Here is a 25,535-nt window from a genome sequence, read left to right on the forward strand (position 1 = left end):
TAGTTGTAATGCACCTGATTTCCAGTATTGATGATGTGGTGGTGTCATGCATATCTCCTAGCATTCAGGCCAAAGTGTTTCACATTAGTCTTACCATTCCACAAGAGTTTCTGCAGTATCCACTGCATGAAATTTTACAAACACTAGGTTTCCTTCATACCTCTTGCACTGGAGATTGTAGATCCATGAATAGTATGCTCATTTGCAGGCATAGATACCTGTAACTCAATCATATATACATTTAGTCTTGTAGTAGCTTTATTCAAAAGTGGTCTTCCTGTTCTCTAGCAATGAAGTTTAGCAAACATGGCATTGTAACATTATGCTTGACCAGATTTGTTCTTAGAACACAGAGTAGTTTTCATTTTGAAAGTCTTTAGCATATTGTGTGATCTTACAGAAAGCAGGTATCATGCACATAGATTCCCTTAAAGTAGTTGACACACTGATTTGACAAAGAGGTGGAGTCCATCAATACATTTCAGTGACTTGTTGAGGTGTGACACTACATTTTCTGAATCTGCAGAAAGCAGGACCCTATAACTGCAGCATTGGGCACAAGGCAGGAACTAGCCCTTGACATGACTCCAATTCATTGCAGACACTGGCGCCCCAATAGCTGCAGACAAGACACACTGAAGCCGCACGCATATTCAGCGACGTGAGACATTCTGAGTTCCGTCAGATGACGCTCCTGTTTGTCAGTGAGCTCTTTAGGCCCCGCCTACTCTCTGGCAATCTCAGACGTTATCAAGCCTCTGAACTAAACATTTACTTAAACGTGACGTTATGGTGTTATACAGGTCGTACAATTCAAAAGCTATACTGTGTTTTAAAATGAACACTTAAAAGTAAGAATTACAATGTCTACTTTAAAGGTAAATTTACATATTTGCTGTTGTATTAACCTACAGTAAAAAGTGTCTAACTTTATTAGATTAGATTAAATACAACTTTATTACCCTCATGAGGAAATTCAAAAATAAATAAAAGGTGGAAAAAAAACAGATAATGGTAGATTTTTGTGTCGAGATGAGTATCGTACAGTAATGGTGATTTAAAGTTTATGCGAGTACAACTTAATGACATAAACAGGCAAAAGTTTTCCATCCTTCCAGAATTAATGCTTGTGCTTGTGTAATAAGATTCTTTTCGGGGGCTTTACATTGTCTGAGGTGCTCGGATCTGTCAGGGGATAAAAACTGTCCCGCAGCTGGATACTTCGCCACACTCACTGACGCGTATCTTTACTCGATTAGTACAGCCTTACGTTCGCAGCTCTCGCGTGTATATAAACCCTAAACTCGATTAACACTGCCTTAGTGTTTTCAAACATGGCGACCGTGCAGAGTACAAATCCTTCGCAGCTGCTCCCGCTGGGTGAGTAAGTATAATTAAAGGCAGGTTAATTTACGTTGTACTTTTGATATGAGTTTTAAAGAGCTCGAACGAGGAGTTATAGTGTTGGTTGTGTTTTTTTCTGCATTAACCTGAATAGTAAATTAATAGGCGGTCCTAAAAGTCACTCTACCTTACATTTGGCGGGCTTTAAAGTAGTTATGACCATTTAATTTATGAATTTTGCATTTGTGTAATAATCTGTGACAACATTTTTTTTGTAATAATTTGTGTAACAATGCAAGTAAGGATTATTCGTGAGTAAATCTAAAACTGTCCAATGCTGCACGGTTAAATGGAGAATGTTTCTATTGTAGCCATTCTTCAAGTCCTCAAAATTACAGCTGTGTTTTGTCTTAGCTGTATAGCAGGAAAAAAAAACATTTTTCTTTAACTTAGTTTGGTTGGCCGGAAATGCTTTTCTTGGGGAAGAGAGAAAGCACGAGCGAGGGATTGAGTGTGGGCTCAGTTTACACTGGTGGGACAAAGTGTCGTTTTAGATATTGGGAATCAATATTTGAAAGTAAAATTTTATTGTCGTTTTTTTAAAAAAATATTGAAGTTAAAAGACCTAATTACAATTAGCGCGTTTATTACCAACAGTTAGTGCAGCTATATAAATAGTGTATTTATTATTATTATTATAACGTTCCAGGAATAAATCCTAAAAAACTGAAAAAGGCTACTAACTTCATACACGGCCTTTTCTCGGTATAGTAAACAGCAAATTAAAATACGTTAAATCATAATAAACACTTGAAGCTTCACTGAGTACACAGTTTGGAAGCAGTTTGAATACATGATCAATTCTCCAGTGTGTTTAAAGTACCAAATGAAAAGGAGAGAACCTGCAATGTTCCATTTGCCACGATTTTAATGACATCAAATGCTGTAGAGGCTTCAATTTTAGATTATCCTAGTTTTATATCCTGAGCTATAGGGAGTGGGTTAGTGTTCTTTTTGAGCAAGTCACTTGTCTATCTCTTTAATGTCTCCACATTACTAACTAAACCTTATTAAAGAGTAGTTCTTTATTGGAGACTAGGTGAGTTTGGCAGGTTGGTAAGGTTTGTAACTTGTACATAAAAGTAGGGAATTTTATATTTTAAAAATAGTTGATCAAAGGATGCATATGGAGGCCTTTACAGGTCCTGGCTCCTAGTGATGTGTAGAAGTTAAAAAAAATTGTAGGTTAAAGATAACTAGGATATATGATTCACATGTTGGAGCAACAGAGAGAAAAATGTGTCTTGCCAGTATAGTGACTTGAGTCTTTGAATTCATTGGTAGCCACTTGTCATTGATGCATGTTTGAGCTCAGTTTAAAGAAGATATAACAAAAATATCCTTTTTTTACAGTCTTATTGTTGCTAACAAGCTGCATCTAAGAATATAAAGAGGCACTGTTTTGTAATTCCCTAAAGATGTAAAATATATTCCTGGTGTGTTTAAACAGCTCATCTCTTTGAGACTAGTGGAGCATGCTAACCCATTGTAGCCAATGCCAAATCCAAATCGGTTCACCAGCACACTGAAAACTACCATGTCCTTTTGAAGTCCCACATCTGTCGTTGTTTTCCTTAATCACTTTTTATTATTCTTCTTGTTCTTTTACAGTCACTTTGCCCTACCAAGAAACCAGTCCCAATCATAACTGCTTTGAGGAACAGAAATTAATCTACTCATAAACATTTCCCCATGTTTTAGCAGAAAATCAGTTTCCTTGGAGTTGATGCAAATAAAAATCATGAAATAAATGTATAAGTAAAATAATATATTAACCAAGCTATTTATTTCTCACAACAAACTCAAAAAAATATTATAGGGTGCTGCACTAAATCAAAAGTAAACATGTTTGTTTGCCACCTAAGGTTTCCTATTGTGATTAACCGTACACTGTAATGGACTGGCATCTTTCCCAGGCTGCTACCCAGGTTGGCTGACTACCGTTGGATTAAGCATGTTTGATAAATGGATGGATGCTAACAGTAACTGTATCATGTGTTCATATTTAACATTTTACATATTGCAGACAGTTTAAGGAAAAGGAGATTAAGAGGAAACATGATTAAAGTGTTTAAAATTATGAAGGGAATTAGTAGAGTAAATCGAGACTATTACTTTAAAATGAATTCAGTGAGTTCAACACAAGCACAGGGATACAACTGGAAACTCTTTAAGGGTAAATTTTGCACAAGAGAACACAGAAAACCATAGACACATCAAATAAATTATCAAGTAGTGTGGTAGACAGTTGGAGTTTAGGGACTTTAAGCACTGCTCTTGATGTTAATTAATAATAGGATTAGCAAGCTTTGCTGGGTTGAATGGCCTGTTCTCGACTAGATTGTTCTAATGAGCCGCTAAATAACTGCTAATTTCATGCACATTTACTTTATGTGTTAAACTTGAAATGCAAGTGCGGATAGTTCTCCTATAAAAAAAATTAACAGCCCTATAGTTTTTTGGCTCACTTGTGCTAATAGACACACCATGTTGTCTTTCAGGTAAGTTACTAATGAATACTTTTTTAACACATTTAAGTGAATTTTTATTATTTTCTAGTTTGCTCCACAAATATATATTTGGATTCTGCACCAGAGCTCATTTCATAGTTACAACCTCAGCCCACCTGTACAGGATTGTAGCTGTGTATAAATTCTTCTACCTGAGCTTTCATAAGATTTCCTTATGTTTATAATGCTATTTTTTCCCCCCTTTTTGCAGAGTTGGTTGATAAATGTATTGGATCTCGCATTCACATTGTTATGAAGAACGACAAAGAGATTGTTGGAACTCTACTTGGGTTTGATGATTTTGTCAGTATCCTTTTTAAAAAATACCCTTTGTTTTCTAGAAGACATTTTATTCTTATAGGTATGGTGTGTATGTTTATGTTGAAAGGGAAATAATGTTGTGCCAGTTTCTGCCATATTTGTTTCACTTTTACCAAGGAGAGTGGATGTTTTATTAGTTCTATGTTCTTTTAGTTCTATTAGATTTATGACATGTTAAGGCATTACAATAGATTAACAGCACTGAGTGGCAACAGTATCCCAAACCATTTTACTTACTTGTAAGCTGTTGGATATAGTTTGAATAACTAGCATGAAAAATAATAGCGCTTAATAAATATCTCACTCATCCTACTGTGAAGATTGTTTGGCTCAAAATCTTCAAGCTTATTCTAAAGAGAGAATGGTTTAATAACTTGAGCAAATTGCACTTGTTTGTAGATTAAATAATGGATGCAGTGAGGCTATATTTCCAGGGCAGCAATTTCCATTGACTTTCCTACTCAATGCTTAATTTTAAAATCCTCTGTAGTGTCAAGTGCTGAAGTATTATTTATTATAGTTCACGTCAAGCTGCCTACACATTCTGTTCATGTTTAAAAATCTTAGTTGCCGTGTACATTTTTATGTCATTCAGAGAAACAAATGTCTACTAAGGTTTTGGAAAGTAATTTTAGAGTTGGCTGTCGGCTAACAGGCGAAAAAAGCATGTCACATAGCTTAACGCTGAAATCCCTGAAGCTTACAAAAAATGTAATCCTTACCCACCTTAAATTCCTTCACATCTCTTCATCAGCATCTTTTGTTTTGTAAATGTGTCGATCAGCACAAGCAGCAAGCAGCCTGCTATATTGACGGTGCTCAACTCAGGCAAAAAGTTCTCCCAGCTCAAGCCAAGGCTCCTTATCTTCATGTGAGGTGGCTAGAGTTATATAGGGTAAATAATATGTCATTTGGAATACATACATTTCATGTGTGTTCCGTGTCTACAGCGATCTGTGTAAATGTAGGATGAAATGCGAGTCAGGAATTGTTGAACACATAACTAAAAATTAGTAATAATTGACAAAATGTAGACATGAAGTATATAATGTTTGAAGACTGAAGTCCAAATATCAAATAAACACTTTCGCAAAAGGTACAAGTACAACAAAACAAGTGCTCTTTTTTCAAGAATATAACTAGACAAAGAAATGTATGACACATACACGACAGCTCAGTGGTGCAGGGGTAAGAACTGATGACTCATGATCAAGAGGTTGCCGAGCGCGACTGTTTTAAGTAGTGAGCTGCTCTTGTTGTTACAATTATAGAATAAAAACGTACATTTGATTTGAGTCTGTAACAGCTGGTATAAATTTATGGTACTTGTAATAACATTTTTTTTTTTTTTAAATTCAGTTTGATGCTCTCGGTCACTTTCACGCTCCCTCCGATCTGACACTGCTGTTTTCAAATAAGAATGTGCTATAAATCCAAAAGCAAATATTTAAATGTAAAATTGTATCATATCCTCTTTAATAAAACCCCTGTGTGCGTCCAGGTGTCCGTGTGTGTGTGTGTGTCTTCTAGTGAAGTGCACGTGCGGGCCGTGCATCGCACCGTGCCCCGCCCATGCGCATGGCACCATGGATGCACACACACTGGCTGGGCACACAGTGAATGACCTAGCCACTGCTGCGCACGATAAGCAAATAAAGCACACACACTGGAAGCTAGACACACAGTGAATGGCCTTGCCACGGCTGCAAATGATAAGAAATAAAGGACACCATTGCTGGGGAGAGTGCTGATTGGGTAGTCGCGGCCGCGCACATAAAATCCGTTGCTTGGGAGACGCCACACATACAATAATCAGCTTCACACCAGCACAGATTAAAATACTTGCTGGGGAACTAAACAGTACTTGCTGGGGAAATGCCACTGGCACGATTATCAGCTACACGCCACACATTACATCAGTTGCTGGGGACACTCTGCTGATTGCACACTGTTGTGACAGAAAAATTGTCATATTACTGACATCAAAGCCAATATTGCTGTCAGAGAAAATTACAGGCGTTTTATGGAAATCCAAGCCAGTATTACTGTGACAGAAAATTAAAGACACACAATACAGTGACGCATATTACAGCCACATACAAGCCAGTATTACTGTAAGAGAAAATATTACGGATGTATCTACTAACAACATGCCACCCAAAAAAGAAAAAGATCCGTCAAGTAGGACAAAAGACACAGACAATCAATCAATCAATCAACATTTATTTATATAGCACATATTCATACAAAAAAATGTAGCTCAAAGTGCTTTACAAAATGAATAGAGAAATGGAAGACACAATAAAAGATAAACATAAGTCAACATTAATTAACATAGAATAAGAGTAAGGTCCGATGGCCAGGGTGGACAGAAAAAACAAAAAAAAAACTCCAAAGGCTAGAGAAAAAAATAAAATCTGTAGGGGTTCCAGACCAAGAGACCGCCCAGTCCCCTCTGGGCAATCTATCTAACATAAGTCAAACAGTCCTCTTTGTATTTAGGGTTTTCATTGAAGGACTTGATGATGATCAAATGAATGAAATGATGAATCAAATCTTATATAAGCAACATTTCCTGGAAGAACGGTCAGCTCAACAAGTAAACATCAACAAAAGAAAGGCTGAAAGACAAAGAAAAATATGAGCAAATAGATCGATTGAAGAAAAAGAAAATGACAGTCAGAAAAACGCTAACAGAGAAAGACTCAGAAGAGCAAACCTTAGAAAAAGTTGGCATTTACTTGCCAGAACCAGTATTCAGCCATGGTCAGTTATATGTTGCATTATCAATAGTTAGAAGTTTTCCAGATGTTGTTGTCAAGGTTGTAGATGGTCCTGAACAAAGCAAACTGTTGCCAAACTCAGACAAAATATTTACAAAAAATGTTGTCTATAATGAAATTGTATAGAAAAGTTTCATGAGGTAAAAAAAAAAAAAATTACCTAAATATCTTCTTCAGATATTGTGTCTTACAGATTGTTACAAAGTTTTACACACAAGGCAATATTAATTATACTTACTGTATTGTCATATACGTTTCTATTTTATTTTTATTATTATTTTACTTAGGGCTTCTTGCAAATATATTTTTGACAAAAAAAATTAAGAAACAGAATGAGGTCAAGGTCCCTTGCCATTTAATATAGACTGTTCCTACTAATGTTTATGCACTACTGTTCTAGCATCCGTTATTGTAACGGGCTTAATGTCTAGTCTTTTGTAATAAGGGAAGTGGCATTCTGAACTTTGTGAAGGTGAATTCCAAAGGTGTAGTGAATTAATCCACTTTAAACTTCATTTTCACTTCCTATCTTTCAGCATGTAGAATTTGCCTTTGACTGTAGCATCTTCAAGTGTGTTTCATGCCTGATTAATAAAAAGAAAATGCTAGAATTTACTAGATTAAATAAATTTCCTGTTAAAATACAGTGTTTTGTTCAAATTATATATTATCTGTATATATTCAACCTTTTTATGTAATCTGAAAAAGTAGTATGATAAGTATTGAATGAACAACACAGGATGCTTGACAGTGGGTATCTTCAGAGCAGGTATAGCATTTTATTTTTAATATGACATATATATAAAACCCAGCTACAGGGGAGGCACAAACAAGTGTGTTTCTTCATGCCGGTCCCAAGCCCGGATAAATGGGGAGGGTTGCCAAATCAATATACGGACAACAATACAAATTTCCATACTGGATCGGTCGAGCCACAGGTTAACAACGACCGCCACCAGTACTGTTAGCCAACAGGGTGCTGGCGGGAATTGGGCTACTGTTGGCCGAAGAAAAAGAAGAGGTGGGGGGAGACGTGTCCAAAGGCAGGAGCAGAGGAGGAAAGTAAAGAGAGTGGAACTGAGGGCAGGAACTTTGAATGCTGGCAGTATGACTGGTAAGGGGAGAGAGCAGATATGATGAAGAGAAGGAAGGTTAAAATATTGTGCATGCAAGAGACTAAATGGAAGGGGAGTAAGGCCAGGTGGATTGGAGGTGGATTCAAATTGTTCTATTATTGTGTGGATGGGAGTAGAACTGGGGTAGGATATTCTGAAGGAACAGTATGTCAAGAGTGTTTTGGAGGTGAAAAGAGTGTCAGGCAGAGTAATGATTATGAAGCTGGAAATTGGAGGTGTGATGATGAATGTTGTTAGTGCATATGCACCACAAGTTGGGTGTGCAATGGGTGAGAAAGAAGATTTTTGGAGTGAGTTGGATGAAGTGATGAACAGTGTACCCAAGGGACAGAAAGTGGTGATTGGAGCGGATTTCAGTGGGCATGTTGGTGAAGAGAACAGTGGAGACGAGAAGGTGATGGATAGGTATGGTGTCAAGGAGAGGAATGAAGAAGGTGAGAGGATAGTGGATTTTGCCAAAAGGTTGGACATGGCTGTGGTGAATACGTATTTTAAGAAGAGGGAGGAACATAGGGTTACGTACAAAAGTGGAAAAAGATGCACACAGGTAGATTACATCCTCTGCAGAAGAGTTGACCTGAAGGAGATTGAAGACTGCAAAGTGGTGGCAGGGGAAAGTGTAGTTAAGCAGCATAGGATGGTGGTCTGTAGGATGACGTTGGAGATCAAGAAGAGGAAGAGAGTGAGGGCAGAGCCAAGGATCAAATGGTGGAAGTTGAAAAAGGAAGACTGCAAGGTTGAGTTTAGGAGGAGGTGAGACAGGCACTGGGTGGCAGTGAAGAGTTACCAGACAGCTGGGAAACTATAGCAGATGTAGTAAGGGTGACAGGAAGAAGGGTGCTTGGCGTGACATCTGGAAAGAGGAAGGAGGAGAAGGAAACCTGGTGGTGGAATGAGGAAATACAGAGGAAGAGGATGGCAAAGAAGAAGTGGGATAGTCAGAGAGATGCAGAAAGTAGACAAGAGTACAAGGAGATAAGGAGCAAGGTGAAGAGAGAGGTGGCGAAGGCTAAAGAAAAGGCTTATGATGAGTTGTATGTGAGGTTGGACACTGAGGGAGAAAAGGACCTGTACTGATTGGCTAGACAGAGGGAGCGAGCTGAAAAAGAGGTGCAGCAGGTTAGGTTGATAAAGTATAAAGATGGAAACGTACTCATGAGCAAGGAGAGTGTGTTGAGCAGATGGAAAGAGTACTTTGAGAGGCTGATGAATTTAGAGAACGAGAGAAAGAAGAGGTTGGATGATATGGAGATAGTGAATCAGAAAGTGCAATGGATTAGCAAGGATGAAGTAAAAACAATATGAAGAGGATGAAAAATGGAAAGGCCGTTGGTCCAGATGACATACCTATGGAAGCATGGAGGTGTTTAGGAGAGATGGCAGTGGAGTTTTTAACCAGATTGTTTAATGGAATCTTGGAAAGTGAGAGGATGCCTGAGGAGCGGAGAAGAAGTGTACTGGTGCCGATATTTAAGAATAAGGGGATGTGCAGAACTGCAGTAACTACAGGGGAATAAAATTGATGAGCTACAGCATGAAGTTATGGGAAAGAGTAGTGGAAGCTAGGTTAAGAAGTGAGGTGATGATTAGTGAGCAGCAGTATGGTTTCATACCAAGAAAGAGCGCCACAGATGCAATATTTGCTCTAAGGATGTTGATGGAGAAGTTTAGAGAAGGCCAGAAGGAGCTGAATGCGTATTTGTGGACCTGGAGAAAGCATATGACATGGTGCCTCGAGAGGAGCTGTGGTATTGTATGAGGAAGTTGGGAGTGCCAGAGAAGTACGTAAAAGTTGTACAAGATATATATGAGGGAAGTGTGACACTGGTGAGTGAGGTCTGCGGTAGGAGCAACGGATGCATTCAACATGGAGGTGGGATTACATCAGGGATCAGCTCTGAGCATTTTCTTGTTTGCAATGGTGGTGGACAGGTTGACAGACGATATTAGACAGGAGTCCCCGTGGACTATGATGTTTGCTGATGACATTGTGATCTGTATTGATAGTAGGGAGCAGGTTGAGGGGACCCTGGAGAGGTGGAGATATGCTCTACAGGAGAGGAATGAAGGTCAGTAGGAATAAGACAGAATACATGTGTATAAATGAGAGGGAGGTCATTGGAATGGTGAGGATGCAGGGAGTAGAATTGGAGAGGGTGGGTGAGTTTAAATACTTGGGATCAATAGTACAGAATAATGAGGATTGTGGAAGAGAGGTGAAAAGAGTGCAGGCAGGGTGGAATGGGTGGAGAAGCGTGTCGGGAGTGATTTGTGACAGACGGATATCGGCAAGAGTGAAAGGGAACGTCTACAGGACGGTAGTGAGACCAGCTATGTTATATGGATTGGAGACCGTGGCACTGACCAGAAAACAGGAGACAGAGCTAGAGGTAGCATAGTTAAAGATGCTAAGATATGCATTGGGTGAGAAGGATGGATAGGATTAGAAATAAGTACATTAGAGGGTGGGCTCAAGTTGGATGGTTGGGAGACAAAGTCAGAGAAGCGAGAGATACTGAGTATATTAGGAGAAAGATGCTAAGGATAGAGCTGCCAGGGAAGAGGAAAAGAGGAAGGCCTAAGAGAAGGTTTATGGATGTAGTGAGAGAGAGGACAAGCAGGTGATGGGTGTAACAGAACAAGATGCAGAGGACAGAAAGATATGGAAAGATGATCTGCTGTGGCAACCCCTAACGGGAACAGCCGAAAGAAGAGACCATATATGTGTCTAGCAGTTGTGTATTATAAGACCTTTCCTTCTGCTTCAGTATGCTACCTAGAAGCCATACAAGTTAAAGAAAATCTCCACAGTAAATGAAACTGATTTTTATTACAATGTTATGGTTTAATAGAATCAATACCTTGTAAACCCAATGTGATAGACAATTTGTGAGCATTCTGACTATAGGCTCAGACTGCTTCGTCTGACTCCTCTCCGTCCAGAGATGCAGTGCTTATGACCTCCGCTGTTTTTTTTGGTTTGTTTTTTAAACATTGTTTTTATTTCATGGTCAAATGAAACATTGGGACACTAAAATCTTACCAGTTCCATTAGTGTTCATTCTAAGAATGTTTTCTGCTACATGAAACATGTCCACTTGGAAACAGACAATAGTTTATGTTTAAGTTTAAAACATTTATTTTATATTGCCCATCTGAGTGATTCTGTTTTTAAATACAGTATCTGTTTTAAAACAAAATGATGGAAACATTCAAGTGCAAATGAACTATCTAGAAAATAGATATTCTATATGTTGTGAACTTTAGTTGTCTGAGAACTGTTTAAAGCATATAATGAGTTTGAAAAAGCAATGAAGTTAAATGTATGAAAATATTTTAGGTAAAGATTTTATTCTTATTTTAAACCAGTATTGCAAAACTAGCTGCTGTTAAATTTCTTATAGATGCTGTATGAAATGGAGTTTTCCTAATAATATCAGACATCGTAAATAAAATGTGCTATTAAAAATATGTGGTCTGATTAAATGAGGCATTGATTTGATTCGATCAGTTTGATTTGTTTATCAGTGTGTTTGGTGATTAAAGTAATTGCAACAATAAAATAAGCACAATATGAAATTGGCTACTACTATCTACAGTGCAAAGAATAGGTTGGAGCCTCCAAGTATTTTCTGGATATTGGATTTAAAGTATTTCATAAGAACTAAATACATGTTTTTACGTTTTTGGTGAATACTTGCAAATTGCATTTTACCTTAATTTACATTTTCAGATATGGTCCTTGAGGATGTCACAGAGTTGTAAGCATCTATATATTCTGTTTTTGATTATTATTTTGAGCATTTGTGCTTCACTTGCTGTGATGATTGTGGTGTACATACCTAGCAAATCTGTAGATTAAGATTTTATTGGTTAACGTTAGAGGCCAACTCTACAACACCCAAATGCCAAGCACATTGCATTGAGTTTTGCACCTTGTTATCTTGGTAGCAAAACAATTGACCACATAATGTTGACGTCTCAGTTGTACCTTGAAAATTTGAACAAAAGATTGTCTTGACACAAGAGTGATTCTAAACCCCAGTATATTATCCTATATATGATTCTATTTGTGCCAAATGGAGTTGCTGCTCTATAAAGACGCTTTTGTGCATTGTTCATCCTCCACCACCAAATAAGAACAAGTCACCAGAACTTGTCTACATTATGTACACTTTATCCTGGTTTCTAATTAAATGTACAAACAGCCTGCCAGAATATTTATAATTATGTGTTTTATTTTTGCTCGGTCACTAGATTATTATAATTATAGCAGAATGAGCAATAATTGACAAGCCTTCGGATAAATGGCATTGTCAGTGTGTCTGATAAGGCTGCAGTTAACAATCTCACAAGGTTTTTTTTTTTTCCCCAACGAATTTATGCTGTTTCATTTACATTTTAACATTCACATAACTCATGACTTACACTGCTCAGGCAGTTGTGTAAAGCTATATATGGAGTATCTTTGTGTATGTTCCCCATACAATCCTAACCCATCTGAACCAAATTTTGCATAGTTGCTGTCAAGGACCATATGGATAAGAGAGACTACTTTGGAACCCAGAATTTTTAAACCCCAGGGGCTCCAGCTTAACATTACTTACCTGATCAATACCATATGCTGATTCTACCTACTGTAATATAAGAAGGAGCATCTTGCTCTTTTCCAGGAAGTTCTTCAGTAAGGTTTTATAGAGAGTGAAAGAACACAAAGGAGAATCAAGGGGATTGTGCTTAATCATCATCCTTTAATTCATTATTGGTTTTTATGTATAATTTAAGCTCTAAGAACTGTCCATCTTGAACAAAGAGGACAAGTCAGACATAACCGCATTCATGATTACAGCCCAGTAAGGAATTACTCCAATTCTGGAATCCAGTCCAACACAAAAAAAGCAAATTCTTCACTCATGAGAGAAGAGACACTCATAAAGAGGAAGTCTGGATGATCATGATGGGACAGCTAGCAAATAACAGGGTTATGACGTTTAAAAAACACAGAAACCTTTGCTTTGTTTCCCTAACCCTTTCTACAAATATCCAGCCAGCTCTATATTTAATTGCTTATTAAAGAAATATTTCACCCATTGCTAGCGTGCTCACCATCTTTAAATGTTTACCCTTATATTCAGACAAAAGATGTTTAGTTGGACAATATTTTTAAATTTGAAATTTTTACAAGATTGACCAAGTCTTTAGAATATGTATTTGTGACATAGTTTTAGAACCCCATATTTTAGGTTTCAATGAAAATAATCAGTTTATATTCTTAATGTATTTTTTGTCACTCAAGATAGGAGGGTTAATTCTAAATAAAACTACTCTAGAACTATAATTATCTAGGAAATTCATTTGTTGCTTAGGAAATATTTTTCAGGTAAATAATATTTTTGCCAGAATGTTTTATGTTTATAGATAAAAAATATACACATGCACCACTATTCCAATTTATTTTTTAAAAGTTGGCTATGTTATGAAGCTTATGAATCAAACTGTATTTTTTTACTTTTCTTTCCTGGCTGTTTTGCAAAGCATATATGACTGTAATCAATGATAATGATACTAATAATCCTTAATTGTAAGAAATATGTTTGTACTGGTGCACATTATGATTTTTGTCTTCTATGCTTGAATACTTTTTGTAGTGTTTTACATGATTGTATTCTGTCTTAGTGAGATTACACCAGAAGGAAGAAGAATAACTAAGCTTGACCAGATTTTATTGAATGGAAACAACATCACTATGGTATGTGAGTTCAGGACCAAGATAAACCGTGGTATTTATAAGTGATAATATAACAGAATTCAAAGTGGTAGCTGAAACTGTTAATTTTTATTTTTTTAATCTCTTAATAGAAAATTAAACATACAGTATGTATTCTAACTAAAAAAGAGACACATGAAAATGTATATGGAATAAAACATACTAATGCCACATTCTTAACATAACAACCAAGTGTTTCCTATAGTTAAAGAAGATGCTAAAGAATGATCATTAAATAATTTGTACACATTATTTCCTTTGAAAACTGTTTAATCTAATTCATATTTATTGGCTATCTTGCATAAAATACCAGTTTGTCTTGCAAGACTAAGAATCACTTATAACAGTCTTCCAGTCTTAAGTGTCTTTAACGCTATTGGTCTCAAACTTTTTTCCTTAAGGGTCACAGTGGCTTTCGATTTTGTTTGCTCTGAACCATTTGATAATTACATGAAGCTGGTTCTGGACGTTAATGATTATATTTAATTATAAATTATAATGATGTATTTAATATATTCTTGTTCACCATGACACTCAAGATTGGGTGACATCTAGTATATTGGTCAGATATGGTGAATTCCACTGTATTATTTACATCTGACAATAGTAATATTACTTATTTGTTTCCTCTAAATATTAAAGGGCATTCCCCTCAGACCCTTTAGGTGGATTGAGTGCAGCTCTTGAGCCCCTAAAAAATGTGCATGGCTAAGTAAATAACTAAAATGTCAATATGACAGCCTCTTTATATTACAGGGTAAATTATGTTCTGGACAAATGTTTTGCTTGTTCAATGATTTTCTGATAGTGAAAAATATGTTGCTGGATAAATTTCTTGTGATAGTGTATGAATGGGGTAGTTTAAGTAAAGTTTGGTTTCTAATGAGAGTTATTTCAAAACACTTTTTTTCCAGGGCAGCCAACAATTAAAATTTAGTTGTCATTCTACTGGGTGGAAGTGGCACATACATTGCTTTTGATTTTGAACAAGATGGATACTTTACCTGTGCCTGAGCAGTAATTAATCTTGTTTAAGTTTGTAAGCTTTTCAGCATTCTATGACAACTATAGTCATGATGACTGAAATATGGTTCTTGCTATAATAAAACATAGATAAGGTAAATGCAATAATTTGTGAGCTGAGGGAAAGGAGTAACTTGCTTTTACTTAAAAAAATCTACAGTTTATAAAACTATTATAGCCTTTGTGAACTTTAGAGTAACACTGAGTGACTTCGATTTAGGTGGCACCATGAAGTTTAAAACTGCTGTTGGTCCTCTTGGTGATCAGTCAGATCATTACCCTTTATTCTATAGAAATAAAAATGACAAAATGTAAGCACCTCTGATAAATTGCCTTTTGTTTTCACTTCATCTTTGTATTGTACTGCATTTCCATACACCTTTTAAGCTCATTCTTTATCACCAGAGTATGGTCAGTCAGGAAAACTTTATTTCTGTATATATATTTTCTCAAACCATAGTGTGGTGCTTCTGCTTAGTGGAAAACTCTTCTGTTTGGTTCAGGGGTAAACCACTTCCACATAAAACTATACTGGAGGGCCTGTTTGTGTGAGGAACAGTGTTAATCTCTGTTTACTGGCAAGGAAGTGGTAGTCGTCTGCAAAAGTAAGCTGTTTGTTTGTGAGTGGAAGTTTTTATTTTCCGTTAGTTATGACATAAAAATTTCCACATATTCAATTAAATGTCCATATCACATTTTTATTTACAGATTAATTTGCACACTTGATAGATATTGCAGTCTCATTCACAGTTACCTTGTTTACTGTTTTTTCAATTGTTTGCTTGTAGATGAGCTTAAAGGCTGGTTTATACTTTCTGCAGAATTGATTTCCAGATGCTCTTCATGACAAACCAATCTTGTTTCAATGTCAAGAAACACTTCACAAAATATGTTAAAGCCTGCGTGTAACACACAAGCAGGCTGTGAGAACTTTAGAGTTAAAAAAAATAAAAGCAAACCCTGGAATAAATCACTTTTTGATTGGTCAAACAGGTTACATACAGGCAATAGGTATTACTGCATATCCATCCATCTGTTAATTACTAGACCCATTTAATCCACTTCAGAGTCCTGGGGGAGCAGGAGATTATCCCGGTAACTTTGGGTGCAAGTAGGATTTAACTCCCTCTTACATAAATGTAGAAACTACGTGTCTTTATGTTATCCACAGGAAAAAAAAAACAATTGATATTATTATTTTGGAGTTATTATGGGCTAGTTCAAAATTGCTGTTCAGCAGGTGTGTTTATCCATGGAGATTTGTAGGAATATTTTTGCTCATTAATGTATTCAATTAATGGCTAAGAACAAAGTAAAAAAAAAAAAAAATGATGGGGATCAAAGTTCGTAGATTGCAGTAAACGTAATACTAAAGTTATTCTCAAGGATCGGTGAAAACTAACAATCTAATAAATGAGTAATCAGCAATGTTCACATCTAAGCTAAAAGTGGCACACTATTGCACAAGAGAAGTGCTGTCACAGTTAAGCGGCCAGATCTGCTGCTGGCTGATGGAGATTTCCTTTAACATGGTACTGGAGATGGTGGCTTGTAATCCCAATGACCATTGCCTAACATATCAGGAAGGAAGACGAGAAAGAGTGGGATTGTCACCCTGACTAATTCCTTGCTAATGACAAAATGCCACACATATGACAATTGAAAGGATCAGCGCAGATGTACATGCTCAGGAAGGAGGAAGGTAGAACAGCATTGGTGCTTGTCACTTTCATTCTAGAGCTCCAGTGTTGACATGTGTCCTTAAAGCAAGAGTTTGCAAGCAAGTAGTTAGTCCTTTGCTGGCACTTAGTGTGGTCCTTTCGAAAATATAAATCTAGCCTAAGTGAAAGTTGAAGGAATTGGAGAAAGAAAGGCACTGTATCAAACACATAACATGTTTGTGTAGTTTGTTGCCACAATTTAGTAGAACATATCAAATAATCAATAAGACATTCGAGACCACAGGAGGGCTGTCCCAGCTCCTATGCACTCATCTGCAGGTGCTTCCCCCAGGTCTTGTTCCAGACAGAAGCCCCAGTAACTTCATACTGGGCAGGTACTCTTTCTATATTTGAAGTCATAAGTTAGTCTGTATGTGTCTTGTGGACTTATGGAAAGAGTATGACTGTTTTCCATAAGGGATTCTGTTGGGGGTGCTTAAAGAGTACAGGGTTCTGTGGCCATTAGAGCTATTCAGTTCTTATGTAACTGCAGTAAAAGATGTGCCCATATACTTGGAGAAACATCAGCACCATTCTTAGTAGATGTGGGACTCTGCCAGGACTGTGCTTTGTCTTCTATCCTGTTTGTGATTTTCAAGGACGGGTTATGAAGTGGCAGCCAGGGAGGCGAGTTTGTCCAGTTAAAATTGTGTCACTGCTTTTTGCAGATGATGTGGTCCTGTTAGCTTCATCAGGCTGTAAGGCTGTAAACTCAAGCATGCATTGGGACAGTCTGTGAGCAAGTGTGAAATGGTGGGGATGAGGTTTAGCACCTTCAAAAATATGAGATTCTAGGGCCTCATGTATAATGCTGTGTGTAGAATTCACACTAAAACATGGTTTAGGACAAAAGTGGAAATGTGTGTACGCACAAAAAATTCCAGATGCATAAATATTTGTGTACACTAGGTTCCACTCACTTCCCCTTTACAAATTCCCAAAAAAGAATTTTGCACATTTTAATATGCAAATCAATATACAGTAAATATTACCTTTCATTCAGTTTTTGGTTTAAACTATCGAAAAAAAGAATTTGAGTGAATGTGAAGTAGAGGCAAGGAAAAACGTATTATTTGTTGGCTTATAAGAAACAAAAGCGTGGCAGAGACACTCGAAAGTTCAAATTCAGAAAGTTGCACAGTGCCTGAAAGAAAAAAGAAGTGTTCAGATATCACAGTCGACGTGAAAAGGCGAGTCGCAGCCCACGATCTTTTTATTGTTTCAGACAATACAGTAATCCCTCGCTATATCGCGCTTCGACTTTCGCGGCTTCACTCTTATCGCGGATTTTAAATGTAAGCACATCTAAATATATATCCCGGATTTTTCGCTGGTTCGCGAATTTCTGCGGACAATGGGTCTTTTAATTTATGCTACACGCTTCCTCAGTTTGTTTGCCCAGTTGATTTCATACAAGGGACGCTATTGGCGGATGGCTTAGAAGCTATCCAATTAGAGCATGTATTACATATTAACTAAAACTCCTCATTGCTATAAGATATGCATCCCGCACTGAGCTTGATTGTTTGCTTGTCTCTGCCTCTATCTCACCCTCTCTGACATTCTCTGTGCCTGACGGAGGGGCTGTTTGCACAGAAGCTGTTTGCCTAGTGGATACAGACGCACCTCTAAGAAATGCCACTTTATTGCGGTGCTTCCAAAAGCACACTTATTGATTTTTTGATGGTTTGCTTTAATCTCGCTCTCTCTCTCTCTCTCTGTGATGTTCTCTGCGCCTGAGGGAGGAGATGTGAGCAGAGGGGCTGTTTGCACAGAGGCTGTTTGCTTAGAAGATACTGACGCTCCTCTAAAAAATGCCGCGGCAAACTTAAAAGCACACGTATTGATTTTTTGATTGTTTGCTTTTCTTTGCGAGCGTGCTCTCTCTCTCTCTGAAATTCTCTGCTCCTGAAGAGAAGATCTATTTGCATTCTTTTAATTGTGAGAAAGAACTGTCATCTCTGTCTTGTCATGGAGCACAGTTTAAACTTTTGACTAAAGGGTGTTATTTCATGTCTAGAGGGCTCTAATAATGTTAACAGTGTGGGAGAGTTTATAAGGGCTTAAAATATATAAAAATAACTACACAAACATATGGTTTCTACTTCGCGGATTTTCATCTATCGCGGGGGGTTCTGGAACGCAACCCCTGCGATCGAGGAGGGATTACTGTATTACAAAAACTGACCCTTTGCAATGGTCAGGTGGTGATGATGCTGCTGTTCCGAGTACATCTGAGGGCGCAGGCTACACACACACCTCTGCCTCGGAAACCGCTGGGAGGCCATCTGGCTGTGTGCTGACAGACTGTTCAAGAGTCACAAAATGCAATAGTGGATGCTGTAAGAGATGTGGCCAATAAACTAAGCAATATAAGGGCTGTACTATGTGATTTTGACCAAAAACTAAATGAACTGGTTAAAAAATAAATGCTGCATCTGATTACATGTTTTTACATTCTGCTAATTACATTCAAACCAAGTTTGTAACGCTGTCCGAATTGTCTGAACATTTTGTGGGTCAGGGTCATGTTCATCATAGCGTATCTGTTCAGGTACATGCTTGCACACTGTGACGCACTTTCTGTGCAGTACAGAGTAGCACATTAATATAATTGAATTGCTTTCTATTTAAATAGGCAAATTCATTCTCTGAAGGTGCCTTTATAGCGTAGTGACGGCACTGAGCATCACAACGGTCTGATTCTCTGCTCTTTACTTTGCGGTGACTTGCTATCCTTAAAAGGATAGCTTGCCTTTTACCGCACTAATTGTAAAAATCACGTGCCTGTGCAGAGCTGCAGTTTTTATAGGTTTTCCAACTATATATTCTTTCGGTGACTCATCCCTGGCTGATGTAACTCGTCTTGGTGTTGTTGCAATAGCAATGTGCTTGCAGTTGACAAATCTGATTACAATCGCAGTGTAAGGAAATCTTGTATATCTGGATGACAACCGGATAATACCATCCTATACAGCTGGCATGGCGTGATTCAGTGATGATTGTGATGATTGGTCAGCAAGTTCAAGTTGAAGAGCTCCTTCAGCTAAAAACCAGAGAGTGGACATTCAAAGGAGCATGTAGAGCACAATTTCTAAAAGTCTGCCTATATAAAGGCGGTGCCAGTTCAGCACACAGCTCCAAGAGGATAGCTCTTGGAAGCCAGTCATCATCTGTAAATACTGTACATTCACTCTTCTAATTCTTCTATTTCCAAGTTTAGTTTTTATACATCTCAAAGTGCGCATGGAAACGGATATCTGCACCATTTATACTCGAGGCCTCTGGTCCTCAGTAGAAGAAAAGAAGACTATCCTCTCTGGGTGGGAGGTGAATTACGGCTTTTAGCAGAGTTTTTTTAAGTAGGAATCGGTGTGGGGCAAAAGGGATGCTGAAAGCAAAAGATGGATAGGGGCAGTGAGCGCAGTTTGAAGTGGTGAAGAAGGAGCTGAGCCAAAAGGCAAGATTCTTCATTTACCAGTCAATATACTGTATGTCCCTACCATTGCCTGTGGTCATGAGCTTTGGGTAATGACCTAAAGAATGAGATCACCAGTACAAGTTTTCTTCACAGGATTGCTGGACTCTCTTTTAAAGATCTGTAGAAAAACACATATTATGGAAAGGCTAGGAGTAGAGCTACTGACCCTCTGCATCAAGAAGGCCAATTGAGGTGGCTTGCACATCAGATATGGATGCCCCCCGGACACCTCCTTGTGGAGGTTTTATGGACAAGACCAGCTAGGAAAAGACTCGGGTCCTCCTGGGAGGATTATATCTCACAGATGGCCTGGGAACACCTTGGGATATCATCCAGTATAAGTTTGCAGGTGTGGCTTGGATAAAGGGGATGTCAGAGCCTCCTATGACCTGATCTCAGATAAACAGTAGAAAATAAAATGAAAACATTTAACCGTTGTTTTCCACGATTCATATGTAGAGGATGTCTTTCAATAGGTATTACAAAATTAATTGTTATAATACAATCATGATAATGTTAATGTAGTTTGCAGTATAAAACTTTTTTTACATCAAATTTAACCTGCTTTTATCATAATCAAGTGGGAAACTGAGTGTGTTGACAATTAAACAGTCTTAAATGGTTGTCTTCTACAGTGGTAGGGAACTGATGTATTCTTTTGTGTCTAGAAATGTCTTAATACTGTACTTTGTTATAGTAATTTGTATAATGTCCTATAATTTGATTTTTTTTTTTCTTTTTGCAGTTAATTCCGGGAGGTGAAGGTCCTGAAGTATAGGAACAATAATTTGTACAACTAGAGCTTTATTTTTATTATTCTATTTTGTATGTGTAAATTAGCCTTGTTTCTAATGGAGTTTTTTGTTCGGGTTTCCATTTTTTTTATTTCAAGAATTTCTTCTGTGTTGAAAATAATATCCTAATAGGTGAACAATTTGTTATGTGGTAACTTGATAAAAGCTCTACACAAATGCTTGTTTGCTAAAAAAAAATAAAAGTATTTGTGAATTTACAAATTGATTGAAGTTTTTTTGATCTTCATTATTTTAAATATAAAACTTAAGCCATCAAATCCAAATTGTAAATCCACACAAATTTTTTTCATATCCCAAGGACCCACTCACATAATATTCCACTTACTTTACCTTTTACTATATGCAGATTATTTGGTAACTAGAATAGAATATGTAGCTTGCTAATATATAAAATAGATACAGTAGTTTAAATGTGCCAGTAACATAAGCAAATGTGTAGTACTCACCATGAGTAATACATCAACATATGCATGCATATACAGAGTGTGTGTGTGTGTGTGTATATATATATATATATATATATATATATATATATATATATATATATATAAAAAATAGATGGAGAGAGAGTACATAATGATTGATAGACTGTTCTTGGCTGCTTATAATTGTTTATCTAAATATCCTGTAAAGCTGCTCCCTCATTGCATCTAAATAGTGTTAAAAGTACTGTAGTGGAATCTTAAATATACTATTCAGCCATACTCCTGGGGATCAAAAAAAAAATTAACTGAATAAGTGGTTACAAGCCATTCCCAGTTAGAAACACAGTTGCACACATACATTGAATAGTTTGTTTTAGTGTGTGCACAGTTTACTTTTTGCTACCATGTTCACATTTTGGTGTTTTACTGTTTGCTTTCCTTACAATTTAGTGAATGGGATAATCTGTTTTGTATGTATGGGGAGTTTTTTCCTTCCCCATGCACTTCAAAATGGGAAACTGTCTGTTTTAATGCAAATCCCAGATGGAACCTGCTCTTTGGTAGATTTATTAAAACTCATTGGTCCATTAATGTTATTCTATTAATGTTCAAGTTTTTGCTTATCCACTGCAACTACTTACCCTCCTTTTTTATCTTTGAACATTTCCATTTTAAAGCAAAATGTTAGGATTTGTTAATTCACACTGCAACCACTAGAGGGTATATATGCTAATAATACAAGGTCAGCAGTGATTTGTGATGTTTCAAACGTGGTCCTGAAAAAGAAAGTTCTGAGAATTCTAACTTTTAATACCTATGATGTTTTTAATTTTATAATATATAGCAAAAAGTATGCTAATTAATAATTGTATAATAAAAGCAATAAATTATATTATCAATTGATTTTTACTTTGCGACTGATGTTTGACAGTTAGTGCTACTGAAAACAATAAATGATACATTTGTATGTATTTCACCAGCAGGAAAGGACTGCTTGCATTGACTTTTGAATACTTTATGAACAGTTTTGCACATTTTCTAAATATTGAACTTATGGAGTATGGTATATAATTGGCTAATAAATGTTTTACTTTTTGGGACCTGTTGTTCATTCATTTTACGTACCTGCTTATCCAGAGCAGAGAAGGTAGAGCCTATTGGAAGCGTCGACTGTAAATCAAGAACATTATATATAATTAGGGGTCAGTTTAACATCACCAGTCTGCCTAACATGAATTTCTTTGGACATTGGGAGGAGACCCACATTGACACAGGGAGAATATGGAGGGAGCACCCAGGACTTGAACCCTGCTTTTTTTGTTTCAAGGCAGCAGCACTACCAATATGCCGCCCACCTGTTGTTTTTAAAACACAGAAATAGTCTTCTTCATTCAGGATGAACTTGAAAATAAGTGCTGAAGTAATTAGCTTTATGTTTGTAAATGTTTTGAGAGATAATGCATAAACAGCATGTTTAATGTAGATATTCTATATAATTCATGATTTATTCAGTTGTGATCATGCATATTTTAGTCCTTTGCACTGTGGCAGAGACATTATTAGAAAAAGCGTAATTCCAACTTGGGGTGGGAGTTAATGAGTTGTTATTTTTAAATAGCTGGAGCCATGTCACTTGGTCTTGACTAAAGGTGTCTTCTTAAAGTCAAAAATGCCTAAATCTGATGGGACATTAATGTATTTACTGCTATAGCTGCTGCATTTTAGTTTCAGCTAAAATAAAATCAAGCACATTGCACACATCATAATAAGCTTCAGTATGTTGATTTTTCATCTTTCAAGTGTCATGTTGTATTCTTGAATTTTAGGAAGCATGTCATTGCACCTTGCAACTCGATACGCAGCATGAGCTATTTGACATAGCATGGTACATTTGCTTACTATTTGATAAACTGGAAAGTACAAATTAATAGTAACAAGTGCAAATTATAAATGTCAAATATAGCACTTTAATGCATTTCTAATCAAAAATTAAAAAAATCTTTAGATTAAAATATCTATTACCTGATTTTCTTTTAAATTAGTCATTTTCTAGACTGTCAACACAAGTGGGTAGGTAATGTTGGAAAACTGAGTTTTCTGAAATGCAGTGGTGCTTGAAAGTTTGTGAACCCTTTAGAATTTTCTGTATTTCAACATAAATATGACCTAAAACATCATCAGATTTTCACTCAAGTCCTAAAAGTAGATTGAGAAACCAGTTAAACAAATGAGACAAAAATATTATACTTGGTCATTCATTTATTAAGGAAAATGATCGAATATTACATATTTTAGAGTGGCAAAAGTATGCAAACCTTTGCTTTCAGTATCTGGTGTGACCCACCCTTTGCAGCAATAACAGCAACTAAACATTTCCGGTAACTTCTGATCATTCCTGCACACCGGCTTGGAGGAATTTTAGCCCATTCCTCTGTACAGAACAGCTTCAACTGTGGGATGTTGGAGGGTTTTCTCACATTAATTGCTCGCTTCAGGTCCTTCCACAACATTTTGATTGGATTAAGGTCAGGACTTTGACTTGGCCATTCCAAAACATTAACTTTATTTTTCTTTAACCATTCTTTGGTAGAATGACTTGTGTGCTTAGGGTCGTTGTCTTGCTGCATGACCCACCTTCTCTTGAGATTCAGTTCATGGACAGATGTCCTGACATTTTCCTTTAGAATTCTTTGATATAATTCAGAATTCATCGTTCCATCAATGAAGGCAAGCCGTCCTGTCCCAGATGCAGCAAAACAGGCCCAAACCATGATACTACCACCACCATGTTCCGCAGATGGTATGAGGTTCTTCTGCTGGAATGCAGTGTTTTCCTTTCTCCAAATATAGTGCTTTTCATTTAAACCAAAAAGTTCTATTTTGGTCTCATCTGTCCACAAAACATTCTTCCAATAGCCTTCTGGTTTGTCTATGTGATCTTTAGCAAACTGCAGACGAGCAGCAATGTTTTTTTTTTTTGGAGAGCAGTGGCTTTCTCTTTGCAACCCTGCCATGCATACCATTGCTGTTCAGTGTTCTCCTGATAGTGGACTCATGAACATGAACATTAGCCAATGTGAAATAGGCCTTCAGTTGCTTAGAAGTTATCCTGGGGTCCCTTCTGACCTCGCCAACTATGAGAAGCCTTGCTCTTGGAGTGATCTTTGTTGGTCGACCACTACTGGGGAGGGTAACAATGGTCTTGAATTTCCTCCATTTGTACACAATCTGTCTGACTGTGGATTGGTGGAGTCCAAACTCGTTAGAGATGGTTTTGTAACCTTTTCCAGCCTGATGAACATCAACAACTCTTGTTCTGAGGTCCTCATAAATCTCCTTTGTTCGTGCCATGATACACTTCCACAAACATGTGTTGTGAAGAGCAGACTTTGTTAGATCCCTCTTCTTTAAATAACACAGGGTGCCCACTCACACCTGATTGTCATCCCATTGATTGAAAACACCTGACTCTAATTTCACCTTCAAACTAACTGCTAATCCTAGAGGTTCACATACTTTTGCCACTCACAAATATGTAATATTCGATTATTTTCCTCAATAAATAAATGACCAAGTATAATATTTTTGTGTCATTTGTTTAACTGGTTTCTCTTTATCTACTTTTAGGACTTGAGTGAAAATCTGATGATGTTTTAGGTCATATTTATGCAGAAATATAGAAAATTCAGAGTTCACAAACTTTCAAGCACCACTATAGTTTTGTGTGGTGTAATGTACATACAGTAGATCTGTTTTCAGAAATCACAAAGGTTAAAGACATACAGTAATAGGTAGATACCTATGAGATTAAACTAAAATATGTGGTAGATCTGAACACAGGCAAGGCATATATCTCGGTCAGGCTGTTGCAATGTGTGAATTTGTTCGTTCTGTGCAACTGTCTAAAAATACAAAAGTGAGCAAAGAAGATTTTCCTGGCTGCTTGAAGAATTGTTTTAACGAAGTATAAGACAGCAGTTCTATGGTAAAATAAGTCAATAGGCAGATGCAGCAGTATATAATTTCTTGTCTCACAAATGTACTTGCGCTAGTTACTTTTTCATAACCTACACCTAAAGAAATCTAGTCATCTCTTCTGCAGTCTTTGGGTTCTTCAGTCAGAACTGCTGTTACCTTCTGTTGTATGTG

At 37.0% G+C, this 25,535-nt stretch overlaps 1 protein-coding gene across 2 annotated transcripts; it reads left to right on the top strand.

Annotated features, from left to right (window-relative positions):
* Positions 1–1,287: 1,287 nt before the first annotated feature.
* Positions 1,288–22,486, top strand: lsm5 (LSM5 homolog, U6 small nuclear RNA and mRNA degradation associated). Of its 2 annotated transcripts, none has more exons than XM_039753169.1 (5): positions 1,288–1,380; positions 4,126–4,221; positions 11,888–11,915; positions 13,831–13,903; positions 20,892–22,486. In XM_039753169.1, the coding sequence occupies exons 1-5, from the start codon at positions 1,335–1,337 to the stop codon at positions 20,922–20,924; spliced, it is 276 nt and encodes a 91-aa protein (XP_039609103.1). In that variant the 5' UTR covers positions 1,288–1,334; the 3' UTR covers positions 20,925–22,486. The 2 variants fall into 2 exon arrangements, with proteins under 2 accessions (XP_039609103.1, XP_039609104.1); XM_039753170.1 differs by having other exon boundaries at positions 1,334–1,384.
* Positions 22,487–25,535: the final 3,049 nt, after the last annotated feature.

This window comes from Polypterus senegalus, chromosome 5, assembly GCF_016835505.1.
Source record: "Polypterus senegalus isolate Bchr_013 chromosome 5, ASM1683550v1, whole genome shotgun sequence".
In the NCBI taxonomy this organism is placed as follows: Eukaryota; Metazoa; Chordata; class Cladistia; order Polypteriformes; family Polypteridae; genus Polypterus; species Polypterus senegalus.

Coding starts and splice junctions, on each gene's coding strand:
- lsm5 (XM_039753169.1), top strand. CDS start 1,335: ATGGCGACCGTGCAGAGTACAAATCCTTCGCAGCTGCTCCCGCTGG. Junction 11,916..13,830: donor CTTGAGGATGTCACAGAGTT/GTAAGCATCTAT, acceptor ATTCTGTCTTAG/TGAGATTACACCAGAAGGAA. Junction 13,904..20,891: donor ATGGAAACAACATCACTATG/GTATGTGAGTTC, acceptor TTCTTTTTGCAG/TTAATTCCGGGAGGTGAAGG.